The 15,569-nt window shown below is 37.4% G+C and overlaps 1 protein-coding gene across 2 annotated transcripts in view; it reads right to left on the bottom strand.

Moving 5' to 3' along the window:
* Positions 1-15,569, bottom strand: part of LOC107666579 (band 4.1-like protein 1) — a 193,851-nt gene that overhangs the window by 97,455 nt on the left and 80,827 nt on the right. For both annotated transcript variants that reach the window (XM_016457986.1, XM_016457988.1), the window contains exons 10-11: positions 5,634-5,731; positions 4,879-5,054 (exon numbers count right to left, since the gene is read on the bottom strand). In XM_016457986.1, the coding sequence (XP_016313472.1) occupies positions 4,879-5,054; positions 5,634-5,731 (274 nt within the window). The remainder of the gene's footprint in view (positions 1-4,878; positions 5,055-5,633; positions 5,732-15,569) is intronic.

Genomic DNA, 15,569 nt, shown 5'->3' with positions numbered 1-15,569 from the left:
CACTCCCTTCCAGTGCGTACTCGGTTACCAGCCACCCCTATTCCCCTGGTCGGGGGAGCCGCCTGATGTCCCATCTGTCAATTACTGGTTCCGAGATAGCGAGAGGGTCTGGGACGCAGCTCACCATCAGCTTTAGCGGGCAGTGCGCAGAAGTAAGACGACAGCAGACCTTCGAAGGGCTGAAACTCCATCATACCAACCTGGTCAGAAGGTCTGGCTGTCAACACGGGACATCAGGATGCGCCTGCCCTGCAAGAAGCTCAGTCCCAGATATGTTGGCCCCTTCACCATCATCAAGCAGATAAACCCAGTCACGTACCAACTTCAGCTTCCCTCACAGTATAAGATTCACTCTTCCTTCCATGTTTTACTTCTCAAACCTTACCACCCTCCTGTTTCTGTCTCCACAGAGCCTGACCCGACAGAGGAACCCCCTCTTCCGTTAATCCAGGAGGACGGCGCCATCTACAAGGTCAACAAGATCTTGGACTCCTGGCACCGTGGTGGTCTCTTGGAATATCTTGTGGACTGGGAAGGCTATGGGCCAGAGGAACGGTCATGGGTTCCCAGAGTTGACATCCTCGATCCCACACTGCTGGAGGCCTTTCACTCCACTCATCCAGATCGTCCTGGGCCCCGAGGGAGAGGTAGACCACCACGACGTCGGGGTCATCGGCCCTCAGGAGCAGGCCGTGTAGGAGGGGGTACTGTCACAGATCGGCCAGGCTCATCCACCACTCAATCACAGTGCACACTGTCACCTGAATACTGATTGCACGCACCTGTTTGGAATTTGCACTCTCATCAGGACTCCTACAAAAGCACACCTCTCTTCACTCCAGTGTCCGGTCTCGTTCATACGAAGTGGACTCTCTATGCTATCTGTGCGATACATTGAGCTACCTACCTGCCTTGTGTACTTACCTTCTGTGTCTCCTCCAGTGTGTTCTCCTGTGCTCAGTTCCTATGTCAGTTCCAGTTGTCATCTCCATGGGGATATTCTCATTACTCGTCATCTGAGGTGTGTGCTGTCTTCTGTCTCCCTTCCACGATCTCCTGCGAGACCAGAGACTGTGTTATATTCTCCATCAATTCAGAGAACTGCTCCATTGCCTATAATACTCACCTGCCATTACCATCTGCATCATTTGCTGTCATTAAATATCCTAGTTTGTATTCTAATCCTCTGTGTGAGTCTCCTTCTGTAACAATGGGGAGCTGAAATGCTAAAACAGATAGAGCCAGAACAGGCAGCAGAAAGTGTCATTTTCAAAATGCTTTGAAATCACCCTTTTATTTTTACCTGATTTGCTTCAGACTTACATCAGAATAATGTCAAAAGCAGATGTAAAACTGTGTAGGGATTCTTGATAACTTAAATATTGTTGCCATGGCAATGCTTCAAACGTTGATATTCTTCTTCTATATACTCCTGAAACTGCTCTCATACAATTTACACCAAACTTTGTCTACCTGATGCAAAAACACTGAGGAACCTAAATTATGAATGTTTTTTGATATCTCAAATAGTGTTGCCATGGCGATATATTAAAATACTGGCAAAAAAGTAAACAGGAGTTGTCTTATAGCCTATCTTTGAAGTGCATTGTTTAGACTCTTTAAAACGTTTTACATATCAACCCTCTACGGACACCTTGGCAATTGAATCGCCATTGGCTAGTACATTTTTAAGTTTACTCGCCAGACTGATATACCATATATGCATGTGTGTGTGTATATATATATATATATATATATATAATGTTTGTAAAATGGCACAGCTTTTTAAATATCTGAAAGTACTACATTCGTAACATAAGTCAGTCAAGCATTATATATGATAATCAAGTATTATTTAATGATATAACTTTAGTAATTAGAATTAAAACCATGTATGAATGCACATTAGTCATTTTAACTGAACTTAGGACTGGTGGTGCTGCTTTTTTGGCCATTCAGTCTTTATGTAAAAAAATTGGGAAAAACTAACAATAATACTGATAAGATAATAATAATAATACTTAGAATTCTACTAATAAGAACAATATAAAATGCACTAAGGATTAACGAGATTCTGGATTCATGAATATTAATCAGGTTGTGTGTGTTCACTCAAACTTATTTGCTGAAATCAAAACAGGGACGATAATAGGTGAGCGCCAGCCAATGAGATCGTCGTTTGCGCATTAATTCCGCCTACTACCGGAGAACCCGGCAGTTCTTAAAAGCTGAAGAATTCCAAAAGAACTCCATTATTTTGACAGGAAAAAACAACAAAGTATATCGTTTACATGTAGCGCGTCAATTCTGCATGGTATGCAAGACTCTCTCGCTCTCTCTCTCTTTGCATGTGTGTGAGACAAAGTGACGACGAGTCGTGCGCCTTCACACTAGAGTTCACGGTACGCCAAATACAGGTGCGCTGCGAATCCATTGAGATGAACTGAGAAATATAACAGATCACTTGACAGAGAATGAAACTCTGAAGCGCTCAGTCAGAGAATGTTCGACGAGTGAAAATATATCTGTGCTAAACTTATACTTAGCGTCCAACTCACACACTGGCGAGTAAAAACTGAGAATCAGTTGATATTTACTGTACTGGCAATATAGTTTTATATAATTATCTTATAAATGCTTGTAGATCATTAAAATAATTAAAAAATTATTATAGATCATTAAAAGTTTTCTACACTTTCTGTGAGTGTATCTGTTTCACACTCCTGGTGTTCTAGTGTAATCCTTTCATTCCTGTAACTCAACAACCAAACTGCCAGAGGGTTAAATGCATGTGCCCGCTCTGCACTGTTTTCTTGATGCCATTAGGCTGGCGGTGCCACCGGACCTTGGGCCCTTCATTGCTGCTTGCAGCTATATATTTAGCCTTCTTAAATGCATACTGCCCACCGTGCTCTGTTTTCCTAAAGTCATGGGGTGGCGATGGAACAGGTGTGAGGGCCCTATCATCACTGCTTGCAGCTTTAATTATTATTAGGATTTGTCCCAAAAACGTTAAAGGTGGCAGTTATTAAGCCTCTAATTAAGTATTTCCCTGCCATTGGCAATTTTATGTCATTTATGACACAGCTCTTCCTCGAAATTGAAAGAATTTTCCGGCAATCAGTGTTTTCGTGTGCACTATTATGCATCTTCTGATATAGTACAGAATCTCCAGATCCAAAAGCAAGAGAAGAAGAAGCAGAAAAAAACCATTAGAACCACTGCTTACTTACATGTAAGCTAATGCGATCATCAAACAGTCAACAACATATAAATCAAAACTGCCTAACGTTACTGATTGAACTGTAATCCACAAAGAGGTATATGACTGTGGAAGCTTTTTAGATGTATTTCTAAAAATACATGATTTTCTCAGCTTTTTGTTCAAAATAAAACTTTCCCACATTCAAATGCTGATAAAATAGAATGTAATTCTTGCTACAAAATATTCTGGGGACCAAGACATTTTTGTAAAGATGATCAAGGGAAAGAGCTAAAAAAAAACTTTATTCTAAAGAATTAGTTGACTACAGAATTATCTTAAATGTTCATTGTTTAAATCTCAAAATGATCTAAACATTTTTTTTTCTTTTCAAAAATACTAGAAAAAGAGGAATCCTTCTATATTCCTTTTTGAAAAGGAATGGTGTCTGCAAGGAATTTCAGTCAGGATTTAGATCATATCATAGTTCTGAAACTGCACTTATCAGAGTTGCAAATTAGTTGCTTGTATTGTCCGATCATGGTTGCATCTCTCTATTAGTATTACTAGACCTTAGTACTACTGCCTTTGACACTATTGACTACAACATTCTTTTGGAAAGTTTTTTTTGTTAATTTCTGTCACCGGACAGAGTTCAGGTTCCTTGTCGCTGTCATTTTTTGGCTTGCTTAGTTGCAGTTTAAAAGACACTTGATATTCAGTAATATTGTCAATCTGACGGCATTGACACTATATCGGATCATAACAAAACTTGAAATCAATTGAGCTGAACATTAACCCTAATGTCTTATAAACAGCTGCTTTATATTTGAATTATATTAGTTTATAATTTATTTATAAATTGATTTATGAAGACAGTTGAGCTGCTTATCGTTAAAATTACCTTTATTTATAACTCAACTGAATCAACACCGAACTAACTGTAGCTGAGTAATGACATTGTAATGTAAATGTCACTTAGTCAAACCTCTTTCCTAAAGCATATCCTGTGTCTTGTTTATTACAGCTGTCCTGTGTATTGCAGCATCTCCAGTGGAAAGTCCTAGCTGTACTGTATCTATTGATTATGTATTAGTTCTGTCCCACGTGCAGAAGGTTAAGATTCTTCAGAGGCTTTCATTCTAACTTTGATACTAAAGAAATGTGCTACACTACTACCTTCAGTAAATTCTTTTCCCTATAAGGACTTTGGTCATGCTTACTTAATTTATGTATTAGAGAAATATAATATTCTGACAAGCCACTCAATTACAGGAAATACAGGAAAATTTTAAATTAAAGATGGCACAATGTTTTTTATAATATCATGTGACAGTTGTGTATAAAGATAATTTGCTTAAATTTTTTTTTTATCTTCTTACAGTTTTGAAGTACAATTGTGTTATGACTTATTATTATGATATTCCATGTTTCCTGCAGTCCAACAACAGTTCAGCAAAATGTTCAATGGTTGTTTTTTAAAGATTCCTCATAATAATTGTAGTGACATGGTCACCACTGAATAAGGTATGTGCTACTATAATTAACTCCTAGATTAACTGTGTCCATTGTGAAAGACTGAAAGTAGTGGAAAGCTACAATATCGAGTCTGGCCAAAATGCAGACAATTTTGCTACAGCAAAAGGCAAAGTAGAGGAAAACAAAAGTGTTCTAACCTCCATCTAGACTGCGAGAAAGAAGGTATCTCTTGCTAGTGGACCGTTCAAAGTGGGGAGCGGGCCGATCGATCAGAGCGCTGGCCTGCCGTGTCTGGGCCTGGGTCCTTCCACTGTATCTGAACTTTGAACCCATCACCAGAAAGCCCTTTGGTGGTGGCTCAGGGGACACTAGCCTAAAACAGACCAATACAGGAAAATGTTATTGGTTTACTGATATTGACGTCATTAATAATCTGCATCAGAAGGTTCTGAAAAGACAACCCCCTGTATTAATTAAAAGCTACACAGTGGTTGATAGGTAATTGTCTCAAGTCAAAATAGCCCACCACCAAGTCTCTATGGTATTCTGGTCTTTATAATAACATACCTGGAGCAATAGAGGATATGCCAACAGAGGCATTCAATCTGAGATTCTTTATCAATATTAATCATTCCTAAACTTTCTCATATATTTAAAAAAAGGCGGTATGACTATCAAGACATAGCCACACTAGACTATGTTCTCCATTGATGCCATTTAAATTTCATGCAAATGAGGGAAACAAAACATATTCAATAGTGTGACAGCTTCAGGCATTGGGAGGTCAAACACAAATGACTGAAAGTCATAAAAGCTAAATTCATAGGACAATGGTGACCCAAGGTTTGTCACTAAGAAATGTGAAGTAAAATAAAGGCTGCCACATTAACATTAACATGACTACAATGTTGATAACAAAATTATATAAATCAAATTAGTCCAGCTAGTTTACCTGAAAAAGGTGTGGTGTTCAATGCAAACCTTCCATAGCCTCTTGGCGGCTCTGTGATTAGAAAGCTTGAAGCCAATGGTGCTCTCAAATTGCTCATACTGTGTAAAAGAAGGGGAAGAACAAATCAGGTAGTTCCCTGTCACTGTCTGGTCACTTTTGTCTGTTATATGTGGTGACAGAGTCCTGACACCCATGTTTTTGTATTTTGTGTCTAGTTGAGCACATAGGGGCAGTTCTCCTTGGCTGTATGCTCTCCTGTCCCTTTTGTGTTGGAGTGTAGGGTATGGATCCTGACACTTCTGTCTGCATTCATGTCATTTTTGGTGTGAACACTTGGCTTCTGTCATGTTTGTTTCTATTTACCATATGCTCTTCTATCTCATGTCTTTTCCCTGCCCTCCTGTAATCTTTTTAATAGTTCATTTGCCTCACCTGCTCTCCCTTAACATTCATTTCATTTGCTGCCCTATTTAACCTCCCTCTCTTCTGTGTGAGTTCTTGTATAACTGCGAGTGTCTTATGCTGGGCACACACTGCACAATTTTAGCCCCAATCACATAGTGTGTGTTATCAAAGACACAATCTGAGAGAAGCACACTAAATATCTGGACCTGTTGGTGACTCCGAGTCCTGCAGTGTAAAATGTGATTTGACTGAAGATGACACTGGCGATGACCAATATTCCCTCTAATTTTTTTTCTTGCTGAGCAAAACTTTTCTCTATTGGGTGGACATTTCGGCCACCTGAGCAAAAACATTCTTTACACCAAACCTGTACAGCGCGTGCACACACACAAAAAGAGTGTGCAACTTTTAACTTTAATGTGCTATTTATATTTGATTTGACCCTTGATGTAACTAAATGATGCACATTTTAGGTTACCTGAGAAAACTTTTTTTACAGTGCTAACAAGAAATTCTATTAAAAATCACGCAGAACAGTTTGATTCTTTATAATAATATAATAGGCCTATAATAATATAATATAATATGAAAAAAATATTTTTTTGAGGTCAGTTATTAGGTTTATATAATATTATATAACATAATATACTGTAATATAATATAAATTGAAACTGTAATATAATACAAATTGAAGCATTTAAACTGACAGAATAGAATAGAATAGAATAGAATAGAATACAAAGCATTTAAACTGATATTGTTTTAAAGGGGTCATATGATGCGATTTCAATTTTTCCTAGCACACCTCGCTTTTTTAGAATTATGAGCTTTGTAAAAATCGATGTGTTTCAGAAAGGCGGGGCATAGAGGAGAAACAATAATGTACATTATATAGAAAATAATGTGTTTTTTTTACTTTAAACTGCATAAACACATTGCATTACACCAAATACACAAAATAATGTTCTTTTTAGCAACGTCATATGACCCCTTTAAAAAAATGTGAACGTGAATTCTAATAGCTACAGTATCTAAACATCCCTATGTAGTAGAGTTTGCACACTACTACACCTGGGTGTGGCTTTTAAATGTCTCAGAGTTTTGTTACCGTTCTGTGCCCATCATCCACTATGTCTTACTTAGTCAAGCAACTCTTATTTTAAAACATAGTTTTATTTCACGTCACTGCATTTGCGTTGGCTCACATGTTGAGCTATTTCGTCCGCAACTGTTAAAGTATTCGATTTCTACAGCGACTGATTTGGCGCACATACTACTCTTTCTATGAAACTGTAAACTGCCAGCTCCGGTTCTAAATCTATAGCGCGCCAACTCTATATTGATATAATATACCTTTATTTTGCATTTGCTAAACAAATGGTTTTCCCAACTAATTTTTGCGTGTGTCCTGTGCGCAGCATTTATTCTTCATTAAATTAAAGTGTCTAACATGCTATTAATTGCATTAACCCTTGTATGGTGTTTGGGTCTGTGGGATCCGTTTTCACTTTTTATCAAAAGAAAAATGATACTATTAATTATGTTTATGTGTGTGTGTGTGTGTGTGTGTGTGTGTGAGAGAGAGAGTCTGTAAGAGTGTGAGTGTAAGTGTGAGTTTTGTGTTTCTGCCCCTGCCATTCCAGCACAAGGTTGTAGCACTTTAATTCATAAATGTTATCTAACAAAGGTAAAGGGCAAATTTTGAACATATATGCTGTTTATATTGCTTATAATTGGGATGAAGAAAACATCTGTTGAGTATTTTAACATATAATTTTTAATTGTGTTGAATTAAAAACCCAAAACTGCAGCGGGTCCACCAGACCCACGAACACTGGCCGAGTAACAAAAATATGAACACCACACAAGGGTTAAGGGGGAAGCGTCACCCCAAGCTGAGCAATCGAGGCTATGCAACAAGCACGTTGCTTAACCTGCCCTCTGGGGTCAACAAACACACAGGCGCGTTTTGTTGCATTTTTTTTTTTAAAGCCCCTAAAGGAACTTAAATTACTCCGTTAGTTTTGATCGTACAGATAAGAGCAATACATCAATCGAATCTGTAAAGGGTCTACTTTTATTTGTATACACATAATATCAACAAAACTTTGTGCTTTTGTAAAATAAAGAAAACAAACAGGGTGCGCTGTCTGCCACCTTGGTCTCTGTGATCTTCATTTAGAAATGCGTCACTAAAATGAACTAATACTCAGTGAATAATCGACACAAAGACATGAGAGATATACAGTATCTATAGAAAGCTTGACATGTCTACTTTTAAACGAAGCAAATCTTATCGAAAACAAATATTCTGTGATAAAGTAATCCGTATGAAACCAACGCATTGTCCAGTCTTTACTGTCTGGCTTTATTATCTCTAATTAGATCACGCCCATGCGCTACTTTCGCTTTTGATATTACAATAGTCCATGTGAGACACGCGGCATGCAAACGCCAGGGCTGGGAAGTAACGAAATACATGTAACGGCGTTACGTATTTAAAATACAAAATATGAGTAACTGTATTTCGTTTTAATTACATTTTAAATAGGTGGTAATCAAATTACAGTTACATCTGAAAAGTATTTTAGATTACCAAAGTGATTACTTTGAATTTTAATGTCATTTCTTAATTTAATATTTAAGTTTGGGGATTTTAACCAATAAGGCAACTGATTCTCCGTTGAAAAAAAAAAAAAAACTGCGTGTAGCAGCCTGTTCATTTAGCAACTCGTAGTGAGAGTGCATACGCTCATAATCACGACACAAAAATGGATGACACAACAGAAAGCCATTCGCGTGATGCATTTCTCTCGTGGAAATACAAAGACTATTTATTTATAAATCTGAAAAAGGAAGTAACATCTCAGCTCAATGCAATGCCTACCTGCAACAAAACTTCTATCAGCATCGAAGGATTCAACATCTAATCTGAAAAAAGCATCTAGAAGGAAGTTGTTCTTGATCTTTGAAAATTTTTATCCAGTAACTCGTTTTTCTATTTTCTCATATTTTGAGTGTTGAATGGTTATCATTACGTTTAATATTTCTAAGAATTTAATTGAAAAATGACAACGAATTCTCCTAGAATTCACACTTTGCATTCAGTTAACAGATCCATACGATTCATGAAATAAAAGTTTATAAAGTCAAAGATAGCTTTGTGTGCTTTACAGATTAACTTGAAGTCTTTATTCATTCGAAATGTTCAGGAATAGATCATCTGTGGCGCGGTAATGCGAGTTCATGATCCGATTTGTGAACAGATGATTCTTTTGATTCAATCTTTCAAATGAATCATTTCTTTTGTTTAACACGAGCCCTGTCAATTTTAGCTCAGCGATTCTTTTGTGCCGATCACTTCTCCATAGAGAGGATTATCAGTGAAGTAATCACTTAAATTCATTCAACAAACAAATCTATTGTATAACTTGGAAAATTGTGCCAGTTGTTTTGGCTGCTTTTATGATATGTTTGGTGTGTTTGGATTCATTTTGAAGCTTGGAATGCAGCATGAAACAGCATGGAATCGCCCTGTCAATTTTGACTCAGCGATTCTTTTGTGCCGATCACTTCTCCATAGAGAGGATTATCAGTGAAGTAATCACTTAAATTCATTCAACAAACAAATCTATTGTATAACTTGGAAAATTGTGCCAGTTGTTTTGGCTGCTTTTATGATATGTTTGGTGTGTTTGGATTCATTTTGAAGCTTGGAATGCAGCATGAAACAGCACGGAATCCCATTCATTGTATTCAAATTGAATTTATATTGATTGGTAGATTTAAATGACACAACATTTTTTTGTTGTTCATAGAAATGCTGTGGAAAACTGATGGTGTTAAAAATAAAATGCAAGGAAAACGCAAATCTTATGACTGGTAGATGTCACTTTTATTTAGAGTTGGGAACATAAAAACAAGACATTAATATGTTCCTTTGTGTATAACTTAAGTATTAAGTATCTTAAGTATTCTAAAGTATTTAGATTAAGTTACTAAACCTGAGTAATCTAATGAAATACATTACTGATTACTTTTTAAAGCATGTATTTTGTAATCTGTAGTGAAATACATTTTAAAAGTAACCTTCCCAGCCCTGGTAAATGCCCACATCACAGCAAACAAAGCAGAGATACTTTTCCTCAAGCTCATCTCGGCTACTTCATTTCTGGAAGAAGACGCGCTGAGAGGAATAAGACAGAATTTACCTCAAGACACGCTAAGAGGAATGAGAGAATTTACCTCAGAAAAAGACTCGCTGAGAGGAATAAGCTTTGGATTACCTCAGAAAAAGAAGAACGCGGCGGCTTGATCCAGCGGGGGATATCATTTACTGGAGTAAGTCTTTTTTTTACTAAACTACTTGCATTAGTTGTCACATAACTTGCACACATTTTACTAGGTTAGACTTTTTCCACACTATAATTCCTGACTAAATGTATAATCAAGTGAAACATTACGAAGATTCATTCGCTGCATCTAAATGCCTCAAGATGTCAGGATGTTTTTTGTTAATGTTCTATAAAATAGACAGCAATACGATATAAAAGCAATATGAGTTATAATGTTACTAGCCTAATTTTAGAGTAAGAATCATTAGACAAAACTTTAATGTTCTATAAAATAGACAGCGATACTATATAAAAGTAATATGAGTCATAATGTTAAAAGCCTAATGTTAGAGTAAGAATGATTAGACAAAACTTTACTGTGATACACTCTGTTCGCGAATATATGTAGATGTTTATAACTATAGTTTCCCATATATAAAATGTTTTTGTATTGTATAATAGGCCTACTAAGCATGCTTGTGTTTGTGAATGTAACTAAGCTTCTGTTCGCGAATATCTGCTCTGGTGTAAATGTTTTGAATGTGTTATACCTGGTCATTGGTGTTCGCGATAGTCTGAGGTGTAAATGTATCAAGTAAGCTGTAAATATCACTGATAAGTGACCCATCGACGACATACACGCGCGTCCTTTCTTATCAGTGATGCAATTTATTATCAGCTATGCATCTTTTGGTAATTGCTATAACAACTGTTTCAATTTTCGTTTAGGACTGTGGCTGCATCACTGGCATCTTGCACAAGAAAGGCACGCGAGTGTCGTTCAGTTTCGAGTTCGCTGGAAAATCATCCTCAGTAAGTGCACAGTATAGTGTATAGTAATTGTACTTTTATTATGCCTATATGGTAATATTATTTGTGGTCGATAGTGTTAAAAAATAATTTATTTGTTATTGGCATTCTGTTTTCTCATTAAGTAGGCCTATGCATATAGTAAGGTACTGTGGAAAATAAATGCTAACGATTGTTTATAACATTCTTTTAGGACTGTGAATACTAGGGGTTGCACCGACTAATCGACTAGTCGACTTCAATGCTCTGCCATGACGCTTTAAGCTTAACGTCGACTAGTCGCTGGTCCTATAGAGGGCGCAACAGGATAAGAAATCTTTGAAGGACTTCCACATTTACGCTCCGTTTCCAAACAGTTAAAATAAATGCATACTCTGAAAGCGCTCCACAAGACATGTGTGATTATATTACTGGATGCTCGAAATTGAACAGGAGAATGCACGTTTTAAACAGCTTATTGTACAGGTAAGTTAATCGCCGTTCTAATCGAATACGTTGCCGCACACTGTAATGCACCCACTTATGGCTCGTTTCCACTGAGCGGTACGGTACAGTACAGTTTAGTACAGTACGTTTTGGTATGGGTAACCCTGATCAGGCTTGCGTTTCCACTGCCAATAGTACCCTTACTTGGTAGGCGTGGTGTATGCCAGAAAGTAGCGATCGATGATGAACCGCGACAATAAGCACAACTCTGCCTTTTTTTGTTAAATGTCAGTTTTAATTAACAATAATAGCCATTATATATGTATAAGTACAAAGTATAAGAGGCTTATATAAGAGGAAATAAAGACAAAAGCAAACAGTTCAGTCAGACGTATGCTACAAAGTCAGCGCTGTACTACGGTAAAGTTCAAATTAAATATATAAAGTTAAACATAACTTTCAGCGCTGTACTACAGTAAAGTTAAATATATAAATATAAAATTAACTTTGTGCTCAGCCAAAACGATATGACCAGGAATAAATAATAGATTAATGAGACCACGAATGCCTGTTAAATATAGCCAAGCCAAAACGAATTGTATCTCATGTTTAATCACTACAGAGACATCACAGCCAGCGACAAATATCGGAAGGACTAGCCGAGCTAAGGCTGCTCTATGCGGATACATGAGCACTGAGCGCCCGGTGATCGCCTGGAGCGCCGAAATTGGCATAGCAAATTTTCAAATATGCGCTATCTTTATAAATAAACCGCAGATTTGAGTTTTAAACAATTAGATTTTCGCCTGAAAAACTCTTAAAACTACATTTCATGACACAATAACAGTAATATTTAGAAAATTACTCTGATTTTTGGGCAATGAGGTTTCACAAGTCCACAAGAACAGACAAGAACGCATATTGAGAAACGGCTATTGTCTGTATGTTATATATTTTTTTGTGTTTGCGCACTCTGATGTAAATAAGCCCAACACTCATGGACAGCAGAGCAGAACGAGTGAAGGACGCTTTATCCCCTTGTATCACGCAAAAGTGACGATTCTAGTCAACCAATCAACATTCTGCGGTGAGTTTAGCTCCACCCTTTTGATACCCTTTGCTGTGCTAGGTACCCCAACGGAAGGGTACCAAAAAAGTGGTACGGTATGGTTCGCTATTTTGGTACCATTCACAACTTCTGACAGTGGAAATGGAAATATTTACGTACCGTACTGTACTGTACCGAACCGTAACGCTCAGTGGAAACGAGCCAATAGAGCTACAGACAGTAGCTCGTACATCACGCACACATCACGCGCGCACAGAATCATTCAGCGCGGAAATGTATAGTCAACACTGTTCTGTGATTTTTCAATAAAATAGCTTAGAAACTGAAAAGTTCAAGCATATATTTCTTAATAACTAAATCCCATAGCTTCACTACTAGTAGAGAGATGCTGCCAGGTAGAATTAATTCACACACGCAATCGCTCTCACTAATGCATTCACATGAATGTAATCTTTACTGTGCTACTTTAGCTGTATCTGATTTAGAACGAGCAGAAATCTGTTAGAAATGTAATGACCCAAAGACAAAAGAACTGATAAAAATGAGCTGTTATAGGAGCAATAGCCATGTGGGCAGCACTGTGCCATATGCCATAGCTGTACACAAAGTATTTATCACAGCTCCAGACTTATTTGTTCATTAATGACGTCATCAGCAACTAGTCGACTTCGACTCGACTTTCATCACATAAAATCACATAAAATCAGAAGTCGTTCAACCCCTAGTGAATACATAGGCCTACTCTCACCTTCACCTGCATCTCGCACATAGGGTTGGGTACCGAAACCCAGTACCAATATGGCACCGGTACCTATGTAACCGGTATGTACTAGAACCGAATCCGAACGCAGATTTTGGTGCCTCATTTCGGTGCCATGCCTGAGCGATCGATTGAAATATTTGTCCTCTGGTTCTCCGCCCGGAGATCGGCTGAATGGATTCGAAAATGGTAAAACTCAACTGTTTAACTCTAGGGGAGTTGGAACATGAGCCTATTTTCAAAAATAGTGGAGTGTTCACTTAAAAGCACAACTCGGGAAATGAGAGCATCGAGGAGCGCGTGAATGCAGTAATTACACTTGCTCTGATGGCAGCAGGTAGCCTTCCGTTAACTAAGCTAAACATGCTTAAATTAAAATGCCTAAAGCTAAACCTCCCTTGTATTCACATTTCTAAACCTGTTGTCCAACAAAAAAGAAAATTGTCCAACCTTTTTACTCCACAACAGTCACGATTCCTTTTGTGATCTGATGAGGCTTCTTGTCCTACATGTCAACTAGCAGGTAGCAGAGTATTAGTAGACTGTCTGCTTAATATCTTCTAACACTTTCTTTGTCAACTTATTCTACTAACCCTAAACCTACCCTAACAGTCTACTCTGAGAGTTAGTAGACATCTAGTTGCAAATTAACGAGAATTAGTTGACATGTAGTTACAAAGTTACTTATAGTTAATAGAATGTCTAAAGTGGACTATCGAAATAAAGTGTACCCAAATGTTTTTGAATGAGCGTTTGCGCTGTTTACTTTCACTTTCGATTTCGCGATCACACGCACTCTGTGTAAAGGGAGCACATCTTACAAGATCAGATATTTATCAATGAGCTCAAGACCTGTTGAGCAGCAAATACTCCAGCATGGTCTTGTCAGTCATCTCTCCTTATTCTTGACCTGAGATCAGTCAAAGCTGACTCCTGCAGCTCTTGTTGGATGCAGGGTTGCGAAGTCCGCATTTTTTCCACAGAATTGGGCTACTTTTAAACTGTTGCCATAGGTTGATTTTCCCAAGTGGATTAAAGGTTTGAAATATTGCATAAATTACATTTGACAGAAATGCTTCTTTTGAAACATTTTGTATTCTACCTATGATAAAACTTTCATGGACTTCTACATTAACTGTTCCCTCCTGGTGGAATGACCTGCCCAACTCAATCCAAGAGTCCTTAATATTTTCAAGAAACGGCTGAAAACACATCTCTTTCATCTTCATTTGACCCCCCTTTAACTCTAGCACTCTCTATTCTAATGCTACTTCAAATTTTATCTGCTTGTTTTTTTTTTTATTACAAAACTTGACCCTCTAACATATGCATTCTATTTCTGTTCTAATGGCCAATCCATCATTTTTTGGGGGATTTTTTATTTATTTATTTATTAATAAGTATCGGTTCAGGCACCGTTTAGGCACCGGAACCGTTTTAAAAGTATAGATTTGGCACCGGTATCGAAAAAACCCCAAACGATACCCAACCCTACTAGCACAGGAAAGGGACGCAGGTCTCGTTCAGTTTTCATCTCCATTCAGAATCTTATAGAGTAAGTGTGCATTCACTATTTTACATATGTTACTTTAATTAGATGTATTTTCTGTATGGTAAAATATGTGTGCTATGTGGTAATTGTGTTCTTTTTTTCTATAAATTAGTACTAGTATCAGTGACCATCACAATAATGTTAATAATGTAGTTTATCATGGAAAACAGAGACTGATGTTGACATGTTCCACAGGTTCTGAGATTCCTGCCCGCACAGGAACCTGGGCCACAGCTAAGACCATGTGACGCACACACTCCCATGAGTCTCTTCAAATGGTTTTTTGTTTTTCTTCAGAGCACATAAACATTATATACACTTTGGAAATGCCAGGTATGTGATGTTCATTTATATATTTCAACATGACATACACTACCAGTCAAAAGATTTTGAACAGTAAGATTTTTTATGTTTTTGTAAAGAATTCTCTTCTGCTCACCAAGCCTCCATTTATTTGATCTAAAATACAGCAAAAGCAGTAATATTGTGAAATATGTTTACTATTTAAAATAACTGCTTTCTATTTGAATATATTTTAAAATGTAACAATATACACTATACCATTCAAGAGCTTGGAGTC

The sequence above is a fragment of the Sinocyclocheilus anshuiensis genome, unplaced genomic scaffold (assembly GCF_001515605.1).
Source record: "Sinocyclocheilus anshuiensis isolate Anshui unplaced genomic scaffold, SAMN03320099.WGS_v1.1 scaffold1401, whole genome shotgun sequence".
NCBI lineage: Eukaryota > Metazoa > Chordata > Actinopteri > Cypriniformes > Cyprinidae > Sinocyclocheilus > Sinocyclocheilus anshuiensis.
The sequence above is the reverse complement of the archived record's forward strand: the minus strand, read 5'-3'. Positions and strand labels throughout refer to the sequence as shown.